This window comes from Myodes glareolus, chromosome X, assembly GCF_982192425.1.
Source record: "Myodes glareolus chromosome X, mMyoGla1.1, whole genome shotgun sequence".
Taxonomy (NCBI): Eukaryota; Metazoa; Chordata; class Mammalia; order Rodentia; family Cricetidae; genus Myodes; species Myodes glareolus.
The window spans coordinates 116610216-116635605 of NC_142053.1; the positions used below are offsets into that span (position 1 = coordinate 116610216).

A 25390-nucleotide genomic window follows, 5' to 3' on the forward strand; every position below is an offset into this window, starting at 1 on the left:
GTTATAAGCTTCTTACATGAGCCAGCCTCATTTACTCCCCTCATGCCAAACATGGATGCAGCAGACAGCCTTACCGATAGCAGAGACCCAGCAGGCATTTGTTAATTGACAGATTCAGATGTCTTCATTCCTGCCTATACTCGATTGTTTCCTTCCTGATTTAGTCTCAGATAGTTAAACTTAGTGGTAAATTCAGCTTTTCATACAAACAAGCAATGGTAGAACTCTAATACGTTTCATATATTCTAGCTTTTATCATTGTATATAATGGATAATATTTTATATCTCTGTGGAAGAGACATTACGCATGTAGTCCGCCTGCTGTGGAATTCATCTCATACCTTAGTTTACTTCCATTTTATAATTTTACTCATTATGTAAAAACACATTTTCAGTGTTATTTTTGAAGGTTTTCATAAAAGTGAAAGAATAATGATGGAAATAATGAAGTATTTATATATTTACTTTAATATAAATATATGTATATATAAATATAGATAATAACAGCTATGGTTGGAAAACTATCTGAAAATACTTGTTAGTGCTAAGATGCTTTTCAGACAAACATAGAATTGAATGAGATAATGATCCATCCTTGGCAAGTGGTAGGTGTAGTGTGTGTGTGTGTGTGTGTGTGTGTGTGTGTGTGTTAGAACTTACCCATTTTTACACCACATGTTCATTTGATGTTTGAAAAGACTGTATAACACTACCATACTTCCAAAATGACATCCAGAATCAATTGAGTTTGAAATTGAATTTCTTCTCTTAGCTCTGTGTTCTTGGTACTCTTAGCTTATACTTTTATACCATGAAACTCGACACCCTCATCTGTCTTCCTTAGCTTAGCATGCATAGTTGTGGGTTTCTGATTGGCTTCTTCATGCTTATGTCATTATTTTTGTCTCATTTGTTCCCTTCAGCATCTTCATCTCTAAAGTGGGCAGGGCAAGCTCCTCAGAATAGTGATTTGAGGATTGCATGAAATAATTCTTGGGGAATGTTTACCATGGGGCCTGACACACAAAAAAAAATTATTTAAAATGGTAATCTAAAATAAAGCTTATCTTGGCCTTGTATTATGGCACATACTTATAATCGCATAATTTGAGAGGTAAAGTCAGGATGATCCGAAGTTCAAGGCTAGCCTTGACCACATGAGCTCCTGCCTTTAAGAAAAAGTAAGTAAATTTGCTTTTTTTTCAGGTCCCATTCTGGTCAATAAAATAAGTATATCTTTGATTAGAAGGTTTTGATTCTACTGAATGGGCATGTGAGTGTGAACACAGACTAATGGATCTCTTTGCATATAAAATGTAGAATGACTTAAAATACCTTGGTTATCAAATTGTATTACTTATATTTGGCTCTTTGAAGAAAAGCATTTCTCCTAAGAAAGGGCTTCCTCGGAGAATAGTTAGAAAATTAATTAGAGTATAAGCTTTGCAATAGCTTAATCCATGACTGTTGTGTCATGCTGCATGGTGTGTATTTTAACCTAGATAGCAAACTGACTCGGGAGCTTTAGACACTCAGTAATGTGAGTGAATTCATAGTCACAAGTCTCTCTGTCCAGTATGACTGGAAGCTTGTTTGTTTTCTGAATGGAGTTGAGATCTTAATGCAAGAATAGCTACAGGTCTTCCAGGTACTTTTCCATTAGTTCCTACTCATAGCATACATTTTTTCATGCCTGTTTTCTTTCAGAGTCTCATGTAAGCCAGACTGGTCTCTGAACTCCTGCCTCTAAGTCCTAAATGCTGAAACCAGAAGCCTGTTGCACCACACCCTGCTTGATTTTTTTTTCCTTTCACTGAAGAAAACTTATTCTAGGAAACATTAAATGCCTCAATATAGAGTTAGTGTAATCCAGAAACACTTATCTAAAAATTATCTCATCTTTCTTTTTTTGCACTCCAAAGTAATCTTTAAGTCCAATTTTGAGATAGAATAGAGGATGCAATATGGAATTACCATTAATGAATCGTTGATATATTTTATCTCATTCTTAGTTTACTGCTTTAAATGTCTGCTTCGCACCGCCTCATTTTAAAAATAGAGCAGGACACTGAAACAAGAAACAGATTATGTCTATCTTGCTAACTACAGCTGGTGACATTCTGTTGCAGACGTTGTGGGGGCAATGGCATGCTTTGGGAATAAACTGAATTTAAACCACAAGTTCTTCCGTCATTTCCATGCCTTTTCTTCATTGCCCACACCTCTATTATGTATACCATCACAGGATAGTGATAGAAATAGTAATAACAATTGACATGTCACCTCCTGCCTCTCCATTAAGAACTGATGAAATATTTTCAGAGAAAAACAGAAACTTTTAATAGTTCTGTAAATTAAAGAAAAAAATCCAAAGATTGGTGACAAACTCCAGGGAGAATTTCATTAGCAAGAGTAGATTAAAAAGCAGTCTTGAATGTCATGTTATTTATTCCACTTTCTGAAACTAGCGGAAGCAAAAAATAGCCAAAGGGAGGAGGAAAAGACCTGCACCTATGTCTAAAGAGACTTGCCGACAGGCAGCCATCTCATCAAGCAACCGGAGTTCTCAGTTTCCCAGTAGCCCACTTAACGTCCATCTTCCCAGATCAAATCAGAGACTAGTGGGTCCCAAATACATAAAGTAAGGCAAGAAATAGAGAAGGCTTGGAAGAGACATATAGTAACATCCACAGAGAAGTGGGGGAGCCGCCAATACCAAGATGGCTGAAACCTACACAGGAAAGAGCTAATGACACATGTTCCTTTGGCTTCTTGTTCAGAGAACCCTTCCGAGATAGTCTGAGTTCAAACCCGCTAAGCCCAATGAGGAGGGTGTTTGTTAGGCATCGCTTTTGAAATCAAGCTCTGAGTACATTCATCTTTATTTGAAGTTCAGGTGGCTGAAAAACCCATCTACCCAGTTTGCTGCCAGGTGCCAGTCGTGTTGAGTTTCTTTCCATCTTGGTAATGAGTATGAGGTTAAAAACAGGCTGTGGGTAGAGGAGGGCTGTGAAAAGAGGAGTCAAAATAAAATGTTCTCTTGAGATTTAGAAGCAACACCCAGTTTTGAAAGTGACTGCTGCCTAACAAGCAGATGAAGTCAAGGCATCTGCTTTGTCACCTGAAAGGGAACAGTCAAGATTGGCCCTGAATAGTGTAGAACAAACTGAACCAAGGCAATAAATTCAGGACTTGACTGACATAAGGAAAGATTAAGAAACCTAGAATGGAACATATGAAGAGCAAATTGATTACATTTGAATAATCCACAGCTTTTGAATAATTCACTCACTGAATGGTCACTAAATAGCAAATATCTACTGTGTGCCTGATCCGGTAGGTATTGGTGACATAATGCTGAGCCAAACTGATTAAGCAGTTATGAAAGGTACACCTGGAAGATTCAAGGTTTACAGTGGAAATTACTAGAAAGGTTAGAGTAGAAACAGTATTTAAGGTTATTAGAAGAAATTCTGAACATCAGTACTTTTCAGATATTAATTCAGACCTCAAACACATGGATTTCTTCTAGAATATAGACAGATGATTTCATTCTTTTTTACTTCAAGGAAAAGAAATGATCTAAGAAAATTAAGGTATAAAAAATAAGGTATCTAGTTATCTAAGGTATAAAAACTATATTGGACATAGGCTTCTTTTCTCAAAACCAGAGACCACTGTGGCATTCTTTGCTCCCTGTTTAGAGCCTTCTGTGCTGTCAGTATAATTTATGTTAGAAAACAGCAGGCCTTCATGGGACGGGGGAAATGCACGTGTTTGGGATATAGGGAGAGAGGCCAGGTGACAACCTCAGGTGTCATTCAATCAGATGCCATCCATTTTGTTTACTGTAGAGAGGTTCTCTCACTGGCATGGAGTCTTCACGTAGGCTAGGCTGGCCTCAGAGATATGCCTGTCTCCACCTCCCTAGTGTGAGCTTCCAAGCTCATGCCACCACACCTTACTTTTTGCCATGGGTTATGAGGACCGAATTCAAGGCCTCCCTCATACTTGAGTGGCAAAGCACTTTATCAACTAAGCTATCTCCCCAGCGTGAGCAAGCCTTCTTTTAAATCCTCTCATATTTTTTTCTCTTGAAAAAAAAATAGCTATTATATGGATTTCTTGCAAGACATTTCAGTCTTAATAAGCATATAGATTTCCAATGCTGTTGATGTGAGTGGCACCTTCTGCGTTTTGCTACAAGCATACAGAAAATCTGTAAGAATGCAAGATTCGCTTCCCCCAACTTAATTGATCCTCCCTTCTTCTCTCCATCTCTCCCTCCCTTCCTTCTTTCTCACATTTTTCTTTTAGTCTCACACATGCTAAGCTTGCTCTCTACCACTAAGCCACATCTCAAGCCATCCCATAAATTTGTGTCTGCCCACTTGCTGCATGGCTGAGGGTGTTCACATAATAGGAAAATAGGTTAGTGTCTCACAGAGATAGATTTGTGAAGGAACCAAAACTAATGCAAATCAAGTATTTAAATACATGAAAACCATTGTAGAAAAGGGCTTTTAGTAAATGTGAAGCCACTGAATATGTAAATAAGTTGACATAATAGCCTGTGTGCATATAAGCTGTGTTAGGCTTAACAGCCAAAACCTGTTCTTAGTTTTGTTCAGCCAAGTAACAAGAAAGCCAGGATTTGGAACTTCATATTAATGTGAAAGTTTAAGGTACCAGTAATTTAAAGTAGTTCTGGCATAAGAATAGATAGGTCAATAGCCTACACCAGACAAGAAAGCTCTGAAAGTAACTTCAGAATTTGTAAGGATGCTAAAATACAACAGTTACAAATCATCACTAAAGGGGACTGGGAAAATTGATTCAGCATTTAGAAATTATATTAAATCTGAAGCTGCTCACTTTCACGTTTACTAAAGTAAATTAGAATTGGTTAAAGATTTATGGAATGAAATCATTAAAATATCAAAATGCATAAATATGAATGAATAACCATGTTTGAGTATGGACTTATGGCACAAAAATGATGAACATAACTTACAAAGGCCAGTTATATCAGAATTGATCTTGTATTATACTTTACAATAATAACCTTCAGTTTGGCAACAAGTTTTCACCCATGCATCAGTAGAAACAAACAGACAACAAATAAATATCCTTGGTAGAGTTCATTTTATTTAACAGATAATAGAAAATTTTTCTAGTGAGGGCCAGCAAGATGACCTAATGAATAAAGATCCTTGTTGCCAAACTGAACAAGCTGAGTTTGGTCCTTGGCACCTCCGTGATGAAAATAGAGAACCAGCCCTCATGAGTTGTCTGATCTGCACATGTGTTGTGGTATGCATCCCCATCCCCAACTCCCAGTGGATAACCAAATGTAGTTAAAAACCTTACCTGCTGTTAACATTGCATTAAAAATAGATTCGTTTAAGTAATGATAAACTGTTTTGGCCCTGGCTGTGAGCTGGACATTATACATTGCTTAAGGGAACTGTGAAAGTGATATGTGTGATTGGGTATGTCATGTTGGCAGTATGTCTTAGAAACCTTCAGCATGCGGGGCCTTTGAGCCATATATAACACTATATCCAGAGCATTTGCTCTGGAAGTGAAGATGCCCCTATTGGAGGATGTTCATTGATAGCCTGTTTAAATAACCATCTATTACAAATGGAGCTTAAACAGTTATTTACCAACAGATATGAATGTTACTTATGCAATATGAAGTGACATGCACAATATATAACAAACCATACACTATTATGATTCCAAGTTGGGAAAAAAATTCTGAAGGGAATATACCAAACTGTTATATTAATAGTTCTGGATGTCTTCTTTGTTTTATTTCTTTTACAACCTGTATTTTGAAGACATTAACAGTTCAGATTTATGCTTCCTGCATATCATGGTAGTGTCTGTTCTTTACCTCTTATCACTCCCCTTTCTTCTCTATCCTTGACAATGTCTTCAGGGTGATAAGAGAGGATTTTGAAACAAAGAAATAGTGGATGGAGATGGTGATGTGTGTCTTTGCCCTGCTTTCTCCAGATAATTGGGATCCCCAGCTGGGACTGGGGAATGATTCTTACCTCTGCTTCTTTTTCCTTTCCAGGAAACACATGAAATTGTGGCAATCAAGAAATTCAAGGACAGTGAAGGTATGTATGCAATTTTACATCTGTAATTCTTTTGTAAATACAATGTGGGACAGGTAGGATTTAGTTGGTTAGACCCTAGTCTTGTGATTTTAATATCATAATCTCAGGAGTGACTGTAACTTATTTATCAGCCTGCTTTACTTTGAAATACATGGCATTAGAACATCTATTTTAATTTACAATCAGGGTTGGACATTTTGCTCCAAAGGCTAGACAGACATCTTCTTAACCACGTTTGCCTGTAATCTATGTAGATTCCAATGGAATGCTGAGTAAAAGCAAATGCATCTGGAGTTTGCACAAGTAGTGAGTGCTGAAAAAGATTCAGCATGTGGTCACCATGTTCTCCAACTCCTAGGCACAGCAAGAAATACAAGGCTAAGTGGGAGGTGGTATAGAGATGAGAACGTTTTATATTTAGGACCATTTATTGAGAGAATAAAAGCTTTTCAATAAGAAATACCATATTTGGGGGTCTTGAACACACTTCTAGAGTGTTTCAAATGGAGTTTTAAAATTCTCTGCTGGGCAAGAAAGTTTCAAATAAAATACTTTACTAGTGCATTAGTTTGGAAACCTTAGCTGTTAACTCTCATCCAGACAAAGAAAGGCTGGTAATGAAAGTCCACATGGCTTTTGAGGAGCTTTAGGCAGCAGTTCTTTACAATTTTTAGTACAGAGACCCCAGTAAAAATACTTTCTAAATCCTAGCCCAGTTTCCATATACATATAATGAAGCAAAACTCTCACAGAAATCTTGTGTTAATGAGATTTTCTGTTTTCTGCTTTCCCTGGCTTATGGAAAATCTTGAAAAAAGTGCATTGTGACATTGAGTTGCAACCTACCATATGAAAAACAGATAAAAAGTACCAGCGTTAGCCTCTATCTAATGTGAAACCTGAAGATAGACAACATAGCCTGGCTTCCTTGGTGCACATTGACTACGCACTTTAAACACGTGCTTCTATATTTAGGGAGAGTCACATCACCTTCACCTCAGATATTTAGAAAGCATGAAATAACAAAGAGGGCTTGCTCACAAAAGCCTCCTAGGATAGCTTCCACAGCATTATGGTTAGAACTGGACTATGATGGTTTACTGATGTGGAGCGCATGCGTATTACCCAGGACCCTGAGCAGCCATTGTGAGGACATTCTTAAAGGAAGGCACTGGGAAGTGCTTCGTAGCTTGGAACTATGTGCCTGGGATCTAATGGAAGCAGTTGCCAATGTCTGACCCACTGTGAGACCATTGGAAATAGGCTCGTTGAGCAGTGACTTTAGACTAATGACAAGCAATCCAGAGACGAATGATGGATGATCTAAAAAGAGTGCCTGCAGCGGAAGATCCAAGCACCACCTTTGCATGTGTGCGGAGACTTCTGACTCTGTATTCACCTTTAAGGTTGCATTGGCAAGCTGAAAGATAGAAATTGTCAGCTGATCTTCAAAAACAAATGTTTTTTGTCATAATGTCTCATGTAGCCTAAGCTTTCTTTAGCCTTTAAGAGAGCCTAGGCATCTCTTAAAGCCCTGAGAGATGTAGTACTGTCTTCTGTGTATGGCTTTGCCCTGTTCCTCTAGCAAGAATACTGCCTTACTTAATAGAAAGAAATGGTACATGTCTGGTGACCAACTTTTTGGAGTCTGAATTATACATAAATAGTTTCATATAGATAAGATTGTCTTTTGAGCTCCTTTGTAAACTACTATAATTCAAAATTTCTTTTATTATATAAATTTCAACCAGGTCTATTATAATAAAAAATGAGTGTTCAGATAATATTGTTCTCATTGTCTCGTAGCCCTCAACCATCCTTTTTATTAGTTACTAAGAAAATTAGTATTATAATTATTCTAAATTATTCTAAAGCAAACATTTCCAAATCTTTGAGAAAATAAATGAAGTAATTCTATAAAAAGCAATGTTAAACTTTAGTTGAAATGGGACCTGTGCTTGGTCTGACTACCATTCACATTAATGTTTCTTAATAGTCTCTAGCTGATGATATACAGGGAGTATGTTTGAGAATATGTACCACCCTCTGGTTGCTTTAAAGAGTTTAATAATGTTTTACTGTCCTGTTAAGATGATATGGATCCAAAAATTTGTGTATATTTTTGAAATATTTTCTTTTTAAATTTAATTTAAATAAATGTTTAATTTAATTAATTTACTAATTAATTAAATAAAAATGTATTTAATTTCAAATTTAAGTTAAAAATAAAGTATATTATTGTTTTATTTTGAAACATATTTTCAAGTAGACCACTTTTCGTGCAAAAGATCTTCATTGTTCCAGAAAAACTGATTGCTATTTAAAATAAGACCCAAATTTTCATCATAAATAAAAGACTGAATTTATGAAAATAAGTTTGCTTTATAGTAAATAAAATTTTAATCACAATAGCAGCTGCATGCTAGTTTTTAATATCTTAGAATTGGATATCATCTTTAAAGCAGGAAAGTCAGTTTTTAGAGTAAAATTGCATTCTAGCTCAAAATATAGCAAAAGGCTGTGTCAATTTTCACCCTTTTAATATGTCTGTCTTCATGTTTCAGTTTTTAAAATTGTTTTAGGATTATTTTTACTTTGTATCTACGAGAGCTTTGTCTACATGTATGAATGTATACTATGTATGTGTCCAGTGCCCATGGAGATAGGAACAGGACATTGGATCCCCTAGAACTGGAGTTATGGGTAGTTGTGAACTACCATGTGGGTGCTGGGAATCAAACTGGGGTCCTTCAAGAACAGTAAATGTTCTTAACCTCTGAGCCATCTCTCCATCCCGCACACGCGCACACAGACACATACACACTTTGTCAAATCTTAGAGCCTAGCACCTTTACCAACCCTGAGGCATCTCACTGGTCTTGGGTCATCATTCTTATATAATTACATAAACCAAGTTTATTGAGCAATCCAGGCGTACCAATTTAAACTAGATGGTTTTGGAATATCTATAATAACAAATACTGTCTATTAAAACTTAAGGAGAACATGTAGTCAGAATTTATTTTTATTACTTATATTTTGACCCTCCTTTTAATTCTTTGGACTGTGACCTTTCTTTGATGAATGAAAAATTCTCCTTACTTCCCACGTGGCCTCAGTACATTACTAACTCCACTGAACTGTGCAGCTCTCCATGTTTAATTGCGGGGCAGGGTGAGGTGGTACTAAGTCATTTCTCTGCTTTTATATCAAATAAGATTGCTGGCATTTTGTTTTTTGTTGCTTCTTTCCTATAGATAAATGTTTTTCTCTTGAAATGAGTGTATTTATTTCTTTAATTATTATGAAATGTTTAGGTAATCATCTAGTCTTCCCTCCAGTTGATTCCATTCTTATTTTTACTTAGAGACTCGAAAACTTTACACTGCTCTCGCATTTTGTTGGATGCTATACAAAAAAGAATTCATGGATTCTCAAATTCAAGACCCTGAATTCTGTATATGAGAGGGCTTGAAACAAAATTTCCAGTATTTATTCTATAAAGAATGTGATGAAATGAGCTGCGCACCCTAGCTACTCTGGGTCTATCACACTTCCTTTTAATGCCCAAACCAGAGCTCTTTCAAACCTCAGGGATTCTTGCAAGATTTGGCTACATTTCTGCACTTTTTGTGATTTCATAAATTTTCTCTGTTCTTTACCTTGTCCTCCATCTCTAAAGACTGAAGGGGCTTTATCTTTTTTGGTACATAAAACAGTAACATCGCCATTCAAACCTCTGTGGCCACATTGATTGTCCTGCTGCTGCTGTCCTGTCTTCAATCAGAGCAACCAGAATCAAACATGGTGCCCCTATGGTTTTGTTCAAGGATGGATTGACTTTTCTTTTTTAATACATCTGCTTAAAGGTCTGTTTTGGGGGCCTCTTTAGCTATACAAAGATGTCAGGTTTGTGATTTCATAAAGTAGGTTACAGCTATTCCTGGATTTCTTTTCCAAACCCACGGTTCTTTAAAAATAGGGTTACAATAGAGTTTCTGCTGATCTTTAGATTTTTCTTTTCATCGCTGACTTATCTTTGAATTTCTTTTGCCCCTGTGAGCTTTCTTCTTAAAAAAACTGCTTTTATTTTAGTGACTCTCCTGATTTTTAGGTGTGTTAACTCGACTCAATGGTAAGCCTACAGAAGTAGGTCAGATTTTTGTTTGTTCTTACTTGGCATCTTTTTTGTTCATGTCACTTTGTCCTTACTAGGTTGGATTGTATACTTACTGCACATAACTTTTCCATAGTTGCTCTTGACTTTGACAACCCCCTCCAATGGTAAATGTTTTTGTTTTGTTTGAGACAGGATATTGCTATGTAGTCCAGGATAGCCTGAAATTAAATTTTCATCTTCATCTTTTTTTCGTTCAGTCTCCAGTCTCTCTTTCTCTCTCTCTCTCTCTCTCTCTCTCTCTCTCTCTCTCTCTCTCTCTCTCTCTCTCTCTCTCTCTCCTCCTTCCTCCCTCTCTCTTCCCTATCCCTGTCTTTTTCCTCTTCTCTATATTTTGATAAAGGATCTTGCTCTGTAGTCAAAGCTGACCTAGAACTCACTGTTTAGCCAAGGGTGCCTTTCAACTTGTAGCAGTCCTCCTGCCTCAACCTTCTGAGTGCTAGGATTCCAGATGTGAACCACTTTGCTTGGCATTCTTTGGTCGTGCCTAATGATGAGATTGGTTAGCATTCCTATAAACAGGTATAGAAACATTGACTTTTAGAACTAGGAGAAGCCTTTAGAATAAACCAATGTAACCACAGTCTGAATTTATAGGTCAAGAGCTGGCATGTGTTTCTGAAGACCCGGGAGCTGCACTGACTGTTTCTCCCAGCATACTATGTTCTTTGGCTGTGTGGCTTTAGCAGCCAAATAGTTGGGTCAGAGAACAAAGGCTAAGTGTCAGCCTAGATGTCTTGAGTCACTCTCCAAAGCTCACTGTGATTTCCATACCATCGAAGTCCCGATGTTCAACACAGGACATGAGGTTGAATGTGACTCTACTCTGTGCGTCCTGAGAGTTACCTATCCTTTTTTAGCATTAAGTTCTCTACTTATGAACTGGAGAAAATAGCATATGTAGCACATTAGGATTATCTTAGCTAGTGATTTGGGGACGGGAGGGTGGAGGATGTTGATTTTTCATGGATTGTGCTGTGATTTTTAATGCTTTGCTACTTTCTGCTTGTTTTAGAAGAAGGCCAAGTGTCGGTAGACTGTACATTACCTTTCTCTATCCTCTCGTCATGCATTTCCGCAATTTTCACCATCAAGTGTAAGGCAGGTTAGAAACCTTAAAAGTACTCACAGAAACAAAATTATAGGACGTTCCAGGTAATGATGAGTGCACAGTTTGCGTGCACTTTGGGAATTAATAACTCCATTTCCTGCCTCTTCCCAATCATTACTGTATGAATGCTCAGGTACTTGCTTATGGCTGCCATAAAGGAGCCTCATTTCCTCAAAAGGCAGCTCAAATGAGGTTACTTTTGCACAGTACGCCACATGTGATATTCTCATGTGCCTCCCCACCCCCAATCTCTCTCTCTCTCTCTCTCTCTCTCTCTCTCTCTCTCTCTGTGTGTGTGTGTGTGTGTGTGTGTGTGTCTGTGTCTCTGTCTGTCTATCTTTCTCTCTCTCTCTCTCTCTCTCTCTCTCTCTCTCTCTCTCTCTCTGTGTGTGTGTGTGTGTGTGTGTGTGTGTGTGTGTATGTTAGGTATTGGGAATTGAACTAAGGGCTTACACTTGCTCAGAAAGCACTTTTACCACCAAGCTATATCCCAGCCCCTCTTTTTACTTTTATTTATGTTTGTTTGTTTGTTTATTATTTTTACTTTTTATTTAGAGACAGGGTCTCAGGAAGTTGCCCAGGCTGGCCTTGAACTTAGAAATTTCCTGCTTTAGCCTTCCAAGTAGCCAGGATTATAAGTTGGTGCCACTGGGCCTGGTTTATTGTATGCTGCTCCTTCTTGAGAAATGAACCTCTTTCTCTTTCTCTCTTTATAAACATTCAGAATATAACCTTTATCTTTTCATAAGTCCACTTAAGTGGAGCAAGTATAAATGAGTGATACCTTTACCAATTACCAAAATTCGGTGAGTTTTGGGTTTAAAAAGACTTTGTCTGGAGACATGGCTCAGCTGGTAAAGGCTAGGCTCACAACCAAAAATAACCAGAAAGACTTTAATGAAAAAAAAACACATATTATTAGATTTATTTGCTGATGAAAAGTTTATAATGAGTATAAATACTATATATAAAGTTTATAATCAGAAATACTTTAATAAAAATCACAAAGTATTAGATTTATTTGCTGATGAAACTGTAAGTGCCTTGGCCATAATTGCATGTTACAGCATAAATTGCTTAAAAGGCAGAATCTAAATCTAGAACTGCATAATTCTCTTCCAGTGTTCCTTCTATCATCGCTCATTTTATCTATTAGCACAAGGAAACTGCCCCAGCTTGATAATAATGCACAGCACCCTCTTTTTGCTTGCCCTTTAAATACCAAGCGTTCCCAAGCATTTGATTAGGGAAGAAACACCAGCTGTATTTACTTAGCAACTTTGTACCCGGCTCCAGTATAGCTTGTTGATCCTCTTGAGGATTTTGTATATGGACGTACACACTGTTGACCCTAAGTACTATTAGTTTTCTGCATTCCCCATTTTTTATATTCTAGAAAAAAAAATCAGCGTCAGAAATGAGAAAGGGAAAATAAATTCTGTCTTCCACACTACCTCACAAGTAGGCCTTTCAAAGTCCTCAAAAGAAAGACTGAAAGCACTCTACTCAAGATTGAGTGGACAATTGTTGGCCATCTCTCCCTTCCCTACTTCCCACATCTGAAGTTCGGGAGAGCTAGGCATATATGCTCAGAGATCTCTTCACAGGCCCAGCTTGAGCATTTATGCTAGGAAGTTCTCATTGTTCACAGTTCTGCAAAGTCGAATGTATATTGGACGGAAGAGCTTAATCAGTAAGCAGTTGGTAGCATGTTGAACAGTCTCAGTCCCAAAACCTTAAATGTGAAATGTATTCAGATTTACAACTCATTGAGTGCTTGACTGGTGCTGTAAGTGGGAAATTTCATACTTGAACTCATATGATATGTTGCAGTCAAAACATAAGCACACTGAAAACATGGTATAAAGTTGCATTCAGGATACAGATATATGAAACATAAATGAATTTTGTATTTGCATTTGAGTCCAAATCCCAAGAAATCTTATTACCCACACACCACGACACAGACACAGACATACACCACATACACACACACACACACACACACACACACACACACACACACACACACACACATCAAAAATATCTAAACTTTGAAATACTTCTTGGTCATAAGCATTCCAGGTCAGGGATCCTCCACTCATATCTAGAAAAATGATGAACTGGTCCATGAGAAGAAAGCCCTCCATGTAGTGATACAGAATGTTAGCCTGAGGAGTCATCTTACTTGAGGATCTGGGAAATCCTCTGGAGGAATGAAATTCTACTAAAAACCCTGAAAGAACCAGCACTGTCACGAACCAGGGTAGAAGACTGAACATTCTGGGTCCAGAGAGCAGATGAAATGCCGCATGCTAACAAAAGTTAGGGCTGTTAGGGCAACTAAAAGACTAAGGTGAGGGGAACATGAAATTGGAGAGCCTGGTTAAGTTTCTCATGGAGGCTGGAGGCTGTCCCCAGGTCTCAGTGGCTGGGGCCGCGGTAGTACTTAACAGTATTGAGGACCACGGACTTATCCAACAGCTTCGCTGCTTCCCGATTCAACAAGTTCCCAATTGCATGTCTCCCATCCTTCCTGTCGTGTGTGATTCACTCTCCGGTTCTTCACTCACGATACTGCTTCTGCCACTGTTGGCCTTCTCTAGTGCCGCTGCTTATTTCTGCCCAGGCGGCATCCGTGTCCCTTACTAACCTGCATTCCAGCAAGCTCCAACCATTTCCTAACTTACAGAACCAGGTCACAACGAAGTATTGGCTTTATGTTTCCTGATTGTCACAGGTTCACCACTTCGACAAAGCCCTGTTTCTATTACCCTCTTCTTAAAACACATTTTGGAGAAGGCCTGGATGAGGGGCTGGACAGAAAATCAGCTGATAAACATTCTTCTTTCTGCACTTAGAATCTTTCCCTGTCTCCATCACAGCCTCCAGCCAGCTTTCCCCCTCTCTGGTACCTTGTGTACACAGTGTGTCTTCCTGAAAGCCATTAGGTTTTCTTGTCCCTTTCCTGAAATTTCAGTTTCTTTCTCTTCAGACTTAAAGACATGCCTGAAATTGAGGTCCCCACAACATAATCTCACAAGTTTGGCTGCTGGCCCCTAACCAAAGCCTTGAGGCCAAATGCGTTTTTTTTTTAATTCATAATTTGGAAGTTTTAGAATGGAAATATGGCATGCTACATAGCTCCCTGTAATCAAGGCATATTTCTATAGCCTAGACTATGAATATTCATATTAAGTGGGTTAAACAAATACCATAAAGAGTCTCATATCAGTTCCGTTTTACTTCTGAATGAATTTGTCACAAACATAGAAGAGGCTCAGTTTTCCATGTAGGGATTTGGGAATTATGAACCTGTATTCTTGAACATACATATTAAAAGAACAATACTTAGAATATCCCTGTCACTTCCGAAACTATCATAAGCATATATTTAAAGTGAAAATATTAGCTCCCTGTTTGTCTACCCATTAATCCATTACCACTAATGTAACTTCTGTCCTTCCTCCATGTCTGTGAAGGTTATTACAAGTGAAGTTGATGGTATGGAAGGGCAGATACTGGTACAGCAGAAGTTCTCCATCCCAGAACAGCTACACCATCTGGGATGGACAGATGGACATGCCATGGGAAGGCAGCAGGAACCCACAGCAGCTGCTGTTCAGAGAAATAAGACACTCTTAAGAGTACCCTGTGATTTGGCCATGAACTGTGTCGTGAATGCCTGATGTACAACCTGTACTCATGGAGGTGATTCACAAGCAGCCTAAAGAATAAAATGCTCTTATAAGCTAAAACTTGAAGCCAGCCTTAAGATATCAACTACTACATGTTCTGGACACAGTGTCTCCTCTGTACACTGATAGGGTTGACTCTCATAACCATTGTAAACATTTTCTTCCGCAATACAGAATGTTAGGGCTAAAATAATGATAAATTTGTATGCTATGTCTATAAATCTCTGGTTTGGTACAACAAAAAGAAAATGCGAGCAAAAAAAAAAAAAAAACGGGTTTGAGCTGTTTGAGGAAGCCTTTTCTTTGTTGTTCATTTTGTTTTGGGCTCTTTTTTGGTACCACATAGACCAGGCTCACCTGAAACTTACCATCCTCCAGCCTCAGCCTCCTAAGTGCTGGGAATACATGTGTACACCATAAGATCCAACTAAGTCTTTTCTTTAAGTTTCTTATTTTCTTTGTCTCACCAAGAAAATGTGTTAATATTCTATCTGTGGACTTCTTTTTTATCTGTGGACTTCTTATATAGAAGATGTCAGTGCTCTTAAAATTCTTTGAATGGTAGCTCTGAAAGCTTTAATGTATTTGCCTGTATTCTAGAAAATGAAGAAGTCAAGGAAACGACTTTACGAGAGCTTAAAATGCTTCGCACTCTCAAGCAGGAAAACATTGTGGAACTGAAGGAAGCCTTTCGCCGGAGAGGGAAGCTGTACCTGGTGTTTGAATATGTTGAGAAAGTAAGTCATGAGTTACCAGTGTGCAGATTACATTGTCTTTTGTTTTTGACACTATTGAAGAAAGTAGGATAAATTAGTATGACCTATCCATGTATTTATAATCTGAGGGTCTTAAAAATGAAACTATCTCCTACAGTCACTAGATGTCCTGAAGTAGATTTAGTGTAATATGAAGGGGCTGGCTTGTTGGGGTTTCTGTCCTACCTGGTACCCCACAGTCGGCAAGTCCCAAAGAAAATCACACAGAGTCTACATTAGGTTATAAACTGATTGGCCCATTAGCTCAGTCTTCTTATTAGCTCTTGTAGCTTATATTAACCCATTGTTCTTATCTATGCTAGCCACAGGCTCGGTACCTTTCTCAGCAGGGCAGGTCACATGTTGCTTCTTCCGTGGTCTGGGCTGGACTGGTTAAAGTTAAAGACTTCCTTTTCGTTTAAACAGAAAAATGGGAAATGGAGTAGGTAGGCCTTCTGTCTATGTGTTACTTTCATTGGTTAAATAAAGAAGCTGCCTTGGCCTTTTGATAGGCCAGCCCTTGGGTGGGTGAAGTAGACAGAACAGGATGCTGGGAGAAAAAAGCAGAGTCAGCCATGAAGCTCCTCTCTGAGATGGACGCTGGTTAAACTCATGCCGGTAAGCCAGTCAAGTGGCAATACAGATTATTAGAAATGGGTTAAAAGAAAATGTAAGAGTTAGCCAATAAGGGGTTAGAACTAATGGGCCAGGCAGTGTTTAAAGGAATACAGTTTCCGTGTAATTATTTCGGGTAAAGCTAGCTGCTCCTTTTAGTACAATTTAGGGATTTTATACAGTGTAGAAGCTTTCAGATGATCTTAAGTTTAAACAGCATAGTGGTGTGGCTTCTGGAGTTAGAATCTATGTACAAGTGGTTTTCAGCTTCGTTTTATTTCAATTTAATGTGAACAAAAGCTCTGCAGGAGAAATAAGTGAGTGGGCAGTATGAAAAAGGATGATAGAGGCACAGTTCTCATCAGGTCCATTGAGCAGTAGCTGGGTCCTGCAGTCAGACCTAGGGTAATGGATAAGCAAAGCAGAAACAGTGTTTTGTGAACTACCAGTACCCTGGCTCTCTTGAGGGAATTGTAAAGGAAGGCCTGAAGCTGCTCTTAAGATCACTAGTAACACCTTGTAAAGAAGGTTAACTCATTACTGAATGGTTTAATACTGTTACCTAAGGGCGAAAGGTTAGCTGTCTCCAAATTTCTTAGAGAGCAACTGACCGAGGAGTTAGTTGGTTTCAACTGATTACAGTAGGAGAAACTCGGAGCAGAGGAAGGAGCCTGTTAAAGGTTTGGCTGCTGTGTAGAAAGCAACTGAGGAGCAGTTCATTGGCCATTCCCTAAGACAGATTAAGACTGGAAAGACTGCCGTTGGCTGATAGGTCAATTCCCTGGTGTTCATTGTGACATAAGTGACAAGAAAGCAATGTTTTCAGGAAGACCTGACTTGGTAATGTTACTTTGAGTTCTTTCAGCATTTACAATGTATTTCTTGAAATAAGACATAGAACCTAATTCTTATTAGCATAATTTAAAATATACAAGACTATCGTTTTATTTTAATATATATTTTTATTGAAAATATTTTTCACATATGATCTGATAATGGGTTTTCCCTTCTCCAACTCCACCCAGCTTCTCCCCGCCCCCTGATCCACCCAACTCTATGCCCTTTCTTTCTTTTTCTCTCTAGAAAGGAAACAGGCAAATGACAACAAAAATAGAATTTAAAAAAAGAAGAAATGCATACACCACATACATACACAAAACCAAGACTCATAAAAACATAAAATTGGAAATCATAATATATAGACAAATGACTAGTAAAATAAAGAATGGCCAAACAAAGCAATATGAGACAAAAGTCTACAAAAATATCATTGAGTTGATTTTGTGTTGGCCATCTACTGCTGTGCATGGGGCCTACCATTAACTGTGGGTAATATCCCCAGTGAAGGCCCTGTCATTTTAAATCAGTTATTATAAGTTATTTTCCCAAAATCTTTTTTCTGTGTTAGTTTTGGTATTTCTTTATCTAAATAAAACTAAATTTTTTTTGTTTTAAGAAAAATATTGCTGTACTAGGATTATGGAAAAACAGATTGTTTATTTTCTAGTTTTCACAAATACTTGCTCGGTCTTCATCTTTCACTGCCCAATAATGAAATTTGACACATCTGGTATTTCAGTCTTGCTTTTTTTATTTGTGTTGTATTCATGGTGGTGATTTACAATAAATAACAATTTAGTATATCAAATAGAGATATCTCTTCTGCATATCTGTTTTCTCTCTGGGAAAAGCAATTTGACATGCCTGAGATCTCTCTGCTCCCAAGTGACAGTACTGTGACCAATATTGCAATCTTCTGACACTGAGGCCTGGCCTTCTTTCCCTACCCCTGTGATTCTTGGATGGAAGTTAACCATTACACCTGCCCACCAGCGACAGTGCCTGGCAATCTGCAGTGAGTCTGTGGAGCATAGAGAAAGATGCTCAAACAGGATAGGGAGTCGTTAGCTCAGACCCACAATTACAATGCCCTAAACAAAATTGGGAATCTCTTTCTTCCTCACAAACATATACAACGGAGATAGCACAGGACTGAAGGGCATGCTCCGCTTCCTGGTCTTTAGTGTCAGCTCCAGCTGTCACATCCTGTTAGCTAGTATATAGTTACATGGGTCACACTTGCTGCAAGGCAGAGAGGAATGTACTCAGCATTCAGAGTATCTGAGGCTGTGGCTGAAAATTGTATTCCCTACAGAGTAAGGGAAAATGGCTGTGGAGAGTGATAGTATCTGCCGCTTAGGAAGCGTGAGTAAAACACGAACTGAGAGATAGACATCTTTTCTGTACTGAAGAGTACAGCTCTCCTATGCCTCCTTGTTCTTGGCATCTCCTGTGTATTTGTTAGTTGGAAAAAAGGCAATAGAGTTTTTTTTTTAAGCTGCAAACATTCTTTCGACATTTTTAACTGAAACCATAAATATACATTGAATCCTCTACAGAAGTAGGTTGAGGTGTTTTGCATATTGATCTTCTGATTAAAGTTCTTATTGGTCTTTGTTGCATACAACATACCCATAAATGCATCTTTAAATGGAAGCAAAGGTTCAAAAGACTAGAGAGCAATCTCCGTGCAGAACCTGTCAGTATTTATGATTATCAGCTCCCAGCACCTGTTCCTTGCCCATGCTTATGCATGTCTGTCACCATTGACTAGACAGTAGCGCATTTTGTGGCTCTCTTTTGTTAGATATTTTCAAACTATTATAAACATGATTTTCATATGCGCAGCAGCTCTCTTTTTAAAGAAACATTATTTCAGTGGTTGATAATGATATTTAATTATGTTAAGATTGTTGAGAGCCTTCACAACTTTTATGTGGGTTTTATCTAGTAGTGTTTCTCATATTAGACAAAACTGAGCAATGTAAAACTGTTTGAGGCTAGAGTAGGAGCTCAGTGGTAGAGTGCTTAGGTAGCAATGCAAAAATAAAATAAAATTAACAACATACTCAACAATGTTAACACAAGTGGCTTGCATTTCAGTTGTTCTTTAAGATAGAAAATGGTACAGCACAAAAAGTGGCTAGTGCAGCCTGCACGTACACTCAGCTCCCAGTGAGGACAGCCGTGGTTCAGATGCATCTTAGCATCCGGGGAGGACAGCCGTGGTTCAGATGTATCTCAGCATCCAGGGAGGACAGCTGTGGTTCAGATGCATCTCAGCATCCAGGGAGGACAGCTGTGGTTCAGATGCATCTCAGCATCCAGGGAGGACAGCCGTGGTTCATATGCATCTCAGTATGCAGTGAGGACAGCTGTGGTTCAGATGCATCTCAGTATCCAGGGAGGACAGCTGTGGTTCAGATGCATCTCAGCATCCAGGGAGGACAGCCGTGGTTCAGATGCATCTCAGTATGCAGTGAGGACAGCCGTGGTTCAGATGCATCTCAGCATCCAGGGAGGACAGCTGTGGTTCAGATGCATCTCAGTCCAGGGAGGACAGCTGTGGTTCAGATGCATCTCAGCATCCAGGGAGGACAGCCGTGGTTCAGATGCATCTCAGCATCCAGGGAGGACAGCTGTGGTTCAGATGCATCTCAGCATCCAGGGAGGACAGCCGTGGTTCATATGCATCTCAGTATGCAGTGAGGACAGCCGTGGTTCAGATGCATCTCAGCATCCAGGGAGGACAGCTGTGGTTCAGATGCATCTCAGTATCCAGGGAGGACAGCTGTGGTTCAGATGCATCTCAGCATCCAGGGAGGACAGCCGTGGTTCATATGCATCTCAGTATGCAGTGAGGACAGCCGTGGTTCATATGCATCTCAGTATGCAGTGAGGACAGCTGTGGTTCAGATGCATCTCAGTATGCAGTGAGGACAGCTGTGGTTCAGATGCATCTCAGCATCCAGGGAGGACAGCTGTGGTTCAGATGCATCTCAGCATCCAGGGAGGACAGCCGTGGTTTCGATGGCATGTGTGCAGCAGAAGTGCTTTGTGTAGATTCTTCAGTTGACAAGTAGATTCTTAAAAAGACATGTCTTAGTTTCATTTGTGTTGCAGTGACAACATATCCTGAAAAAAAAAAAAGCAACTTAGAGAAGAAAGGGGTTTATTTTAGCTTACAGGTCCAGGTTATAGTCTGCCAGTGGAGGAAAATCACAACAAGAGCTTGAAGCAACTAGTCATATCATATCCACAACTATGATCAAAGAAAAAGGAACGCATGTATGCATTCTATTGCATAGCCAAGTCTAGCTTTTCTGTACTTTTTCTACAGTTCAGAGCTCTAAACCAAGGAACTGTGCACACACTTTCAAGCTGGGTCTGCCCACATCAATGAAGGCAGTTATGACAATTCCCCCCACATCTGCTCACAGGCCATCTAGGCAATCCCTCATTGACACCCCCTTTTCATTGTGTCAATTTGACAATCAAAAGTTAACTGTTACAACATGTCCAATAAAATTTTATAAAAGCAATGCTTTTCTACTGCTTCATCAAGGACATCTTTAGCTAACTGCTTTTTTGTTTAATAGTTTAATAGCATTAATTTAATTTAATAGAATGTCCAGGGTCAGTTGGATTGAAAATTCCATTGTTTTGATTCCTGTTAGTGTTCTAGCAATTTACCTATTGTTGCTATGTACCATCAGTGCACATGCCAATAGTGAAAAAGGCAAACATCTGAGCATTGTGTTGAAGATGATGTGATTTCCTGAGCCTGTGAGCAGCATCTGAGCCTCTATGTATCCCCAGGTTTCCCTTCGTGAACTGTTTCTCTATGTGGGTACCTTCAAGCAATAAGCTAAGGTGTACTGTGAACCCTCTTGATTGTGTTTTGCAAAAGAAATGGAGAATCTTTGGTTAATGTGGTAATACAATGGAGACTGGCTAAGTTAAGTTTAGGCTTAGCATTTCTGGTGTTTTGGGAGACAGGGTCTCACTATGTAATGTCTCCTAAGTACTGGGCTGACAGACATGCACTGAAATATCTGATTTACCAGAAAATATTGCGTGAACTTTGTGCAAACTAGTCTCTGACTCCAGATTGACAATTTTGAATTGTCAATTGTCTGGGCTTTATGTGTTTCTTTAACAATATTTTTGTCTGTAACATTTTTATTCCATTTATGTGAGGAGGAACCATGCCAAAGTGCATATGTAGAGGTCAAAGGAAAATTTTGTGGAGTTAGTTGTCACCTTCCATCTTTACGTGAGTTTCAGGATCAAATTCAGGTTGTCAGGTTTGCATCCATTAAGTAGTACGTGTCTTACCTGCTGAGCTATCCCACTGGCCCTCAATGGGATTTTCTAGTCTGTTTCAATTTTTATACCAAATGTATAAATCTAATCATTCTTCTCTCTCTTTTTCATCCTTCCCTCTTTTTTTTCCTCCCTTCCCCCTCTCAGAATTAGAGGCAGCAGTAAGGATTTTTAAAAAGTAATGTAAAGGAGAATTTTTATTTAATGCACTATCCTGATCCTCCACAAACTAAGTTGAATATTAACTACAAAATGAAAAATGCATGCTTTACATTGGATGAATCCTTATCTAAGGTGCTATAGATTGTTTGTTACATAATTGATAGGTTTTTTTTAATTTTTAAGATAAATGACTCTGTATTTACTTTTAGAATATGCTTGAATTGCTGGAAGAAATGCCAAATGGAGTTCCACCTGAAAAAGTGAAAAGCTACATCTACCAACTAATCAAAGCTATTCATTGGTGCCACAAGAATGACATTGTCCATAGAGGTGAGTATGGGACTCTTGAAATGGAGACTACTAAATAAATTGGCTAATTAAAGATTGATCTGTTTTAAGACTATTTCTATTTTGAAAGTAAACATATGAGAAGTCTTTTGCTCTATACCCACCAAAGGGCAGCATCCAGGTTTATTCGGATATTGTGGTGATATCTCTATTTGTATAACCAAGCCTGCTATGATTGTTGCAATACTAATGAGTCAGCAGATGCAAAATTTGCAGCTTATTCTGGGTGGAATCAAAGAGGCAGATAGACAGTTTCCATAGCCTTTGTGTCTTACAGATAGACCAGGGCATGTGAACCAACTCAGATTATAAGTGGTCTCTTAAGTCACTGATCCGCCAGTACAGCTTTCCTTTCGTTCTGTCTTAGACCAGCACACATCTCTAATACACATCTTTACGTGCTGATTTCTGCTCCCTATTGGTGAAAAGTGCCCCTTGTCTATAGATACAAAGTATAATTGGTCTTGTATGGCCCATGGTTATACTTCTCTAAACTATATCACTTTTTCTTTAGCACTACAAAGTCAGTGGTTTCAGCAGTAAGGGGAATTATTTGCTTGGTGTCATTTTGACTAATATTTATTTTCTAATAATCTCACTTACACTGGAAAGCTTACAGCAATGGATAATAATAATGTTTGATAATAATAATGAAGCTAAAATGTTTATCAGAAATGTTGGCATATCTACTTCTTTTCTTTGTATTATTGTTAATTATTATTATACTAAATTTATCTGTACAAATGTACAAGGATAATTACCTTTAAAGTAGTCTTACTTTTAAGAAAGAGTAGCTGAAGATTTCCAACTTCTACTATTTGACTCTCGTAGTAGTTACCCTATTAGCAAGACTGTACACAGCCCCAAGTTAACTGGCCATCTAGTATCTTAGATAATGGTTGAAAACCAGCCTGTGTTACACGTTAGGATGTTAATGAGGAGCTGAGTTAAGTGTATTTCCGTTATAGGACTGTGATTTGATTAAGTGATAGGAAGTCTGACTCTGAGCTGGGTCTGTAAATGGTAGAGTGCTTGACTAGCCTTTGGTTCGATCTCCAGGATCAGAAAACACAATCCCATAACTGGAAAGTCTTTCGATTCCACTCCCTCTGTAATCACCTTATTTTCATCTCTACCACGTAATATAGATGGTAACTATTGTTCTCTAAAAATACAGTTGTAGCTGGGCATGGCAGTATATACCTGTATTCTCAGCATTTGGGAAGTAGAGACAGGAGGATTGGGAATTCAATGCCATCTTTGAATACATAGGCAGGCGTTGGAGGCCAGTCTGAGATACATGAGATCCTATGTCAACAAATAAGATTGTAAGGTGCCTCTCAGTGGAATAGTTCAACTTCATTTTCTGAAATTTCTGCTCCTTAACCCTTATCACATCTTTACATGACCTATTGGGGAAAACATGACAGTCTTGACTGTTATGAACCACACGAAAAAACAAAATAGGTGTGTGAATATAGGAATTATACAGAGAACCTTTTTAGAGTTTTCCTCTAGTAAACTGTTTAACCATTAATGGGTATGTTTTTAAAGATATCATGGAGATATAAACATTTTAGGTTCAATCTCCAAAAATTTGTATTACTAACATTTTATGAAGCAAAAATAGTTCCTTTAAGTATATTGGCCTAAGTTTAATCATTTTAAAATTCCTCACAGAATTAAGTAAGTTGTGTCCTCGACATGCTTTAGGCTCTAGGGCCAATCCTTAGCAGGGAAAGGGAGAGAGATAGTTATATTTTGGGTTTTTTTTTGGGGGGGGGGAATCTCCTTCGCAATTATGGTCTGCATACCTCTTTAAAAAAATGGAGCCTTTTTGTAGCAGCAGAAAATGTCTTTTCTCTTCTTCGCACTGCACAGTTTTCTAGTCAAATCCTGCTTAGATGATTTTAAATAGATGCCATTGCAGTACTGTGTCAATCAGCAAAAAATAGGACGTCTTTACTTACTGTTTTTTAATCTTGGTATTCTAGATATAAAGCCTGAAAATCTCTTAATCAGCCACAATGATGTCCTGAAACTATGTGACTTCGGTAAGTTAAAAAGAAATTGAGCCCCAATATTGAGAGGATTAATTTAATGTACTACGTGGGTAGCATTTAAAGGTATATTAAAAGTAATCTTATATTTTGATTTAAATTAGTAGAGGAGCATTTAGTTGAGTCATATACTGACAGCTGGTGGCTGGTATAGCTTTGCTTTCTCTTTGTTGTATGGTATATTATCTGCAATTTTAACAAATTATGCAAGTTATTTGTTTAATGAAAGTTAATTTGGAACAAATACTTGGTTGTCATGTAGGAGTAATGTACCAAATGACCCAGTATCAAATGATCCCAGAATTAGAGTTTTCTGTGAACCATCAGTATAGATTCCTGGTTAGAGTAGGATAAAATGTTTTGTATATTGATAGAAATTGTTCTACATTTAGTCATAACCACTAGCTACCCATCTTCACACTAGTGCCCATCTTCACACTTATGTATGGTATACATACAGTGGTTGTACCGGTAAGGTCAAAGCCATTTTGAGAACACATCTATTTGTTCTTGTTAAATGTTTAATGAATAAAATGGGTAATTGGTGTACAATACTCCTTATTTCTCAAATATACAGAAAAACTTCTAAAAATTATACTTCTAGTAAAATCTGTGTTGTTTTTCATGTGGATAATTCTATTTTAAATGCTGTTAAATATTTTAAATAATATAGAAAACTTAATAGTGTTTAGGTTATGGCTCAATAAAAATATCAGAAAGGAGCATTTACAAAAAGAAGCAGACAATTAAAATTTTTGAGTTTTCTTTACTACTCAAGAGTTGATTTAAATACTTAAATTATTTTGTTCTGAAATAGGATTTCATGTATCTCAGGCTGACTTCCAACTCATTTGTAGCTAAGGATGGCCCTAAGCATCTGATCCATCTGCCTCCACCTCTTGAGTGTTGGGATTATAATCATGTGCCACCAATCCAAGTTTATGCGATGTTAGAGGTAGAACCCAGGGGCTCCTGCATGCTAGGAAGAGACTACCAACTGAACATACTCCAAGCCCCAGGGTCACATGCACTGATTTTAAGTCAAATGTTGCCATTTCAGCTTTTGAAATTTTCCTTTTACCTGATCTACATTGCAAAAAAAAAAAAATGGCAACTCTTTAAAATATTATTGGGAGCTGGAGAAATGGCTCAGTGGTTAAGAAA

The 25390-nt window shown here is 38.1% G+C and overlaps 1 protein-coding gene across 5 annotated transcripts in view; it reads left to right on the forward strand.

Moving 5' to 3' along the window:
• The window catches only part of Cdkl5 (cyclin dependent kinase like 5), a 185376-nt gene that overhangs the window by 110389 nt on the left and 49597 nt on the right, over positions 1-25390 (forward strand). For all 5 annotated transcript variants that reach the window (XM_085684852.2, XM_085684849.2, XM_048440681.3 and 2 more), the window contains 4 exons: positions 6089-6134; positions 15721-15857; positions 22028-22148; positions 24161-24220. In XM_085684852.2, the coding sequence (XP_085540978.1) occupies positions 6089-6134; positions 15721-15857; positions 22028-22148; positions 24161-24220 (364 nt within the window). The remainder of the gene's footprint in view (positions 1-6088; positions 6135-15720; positions 15858-22027; positions 22149-24160; positions 24221-25390) is intronic.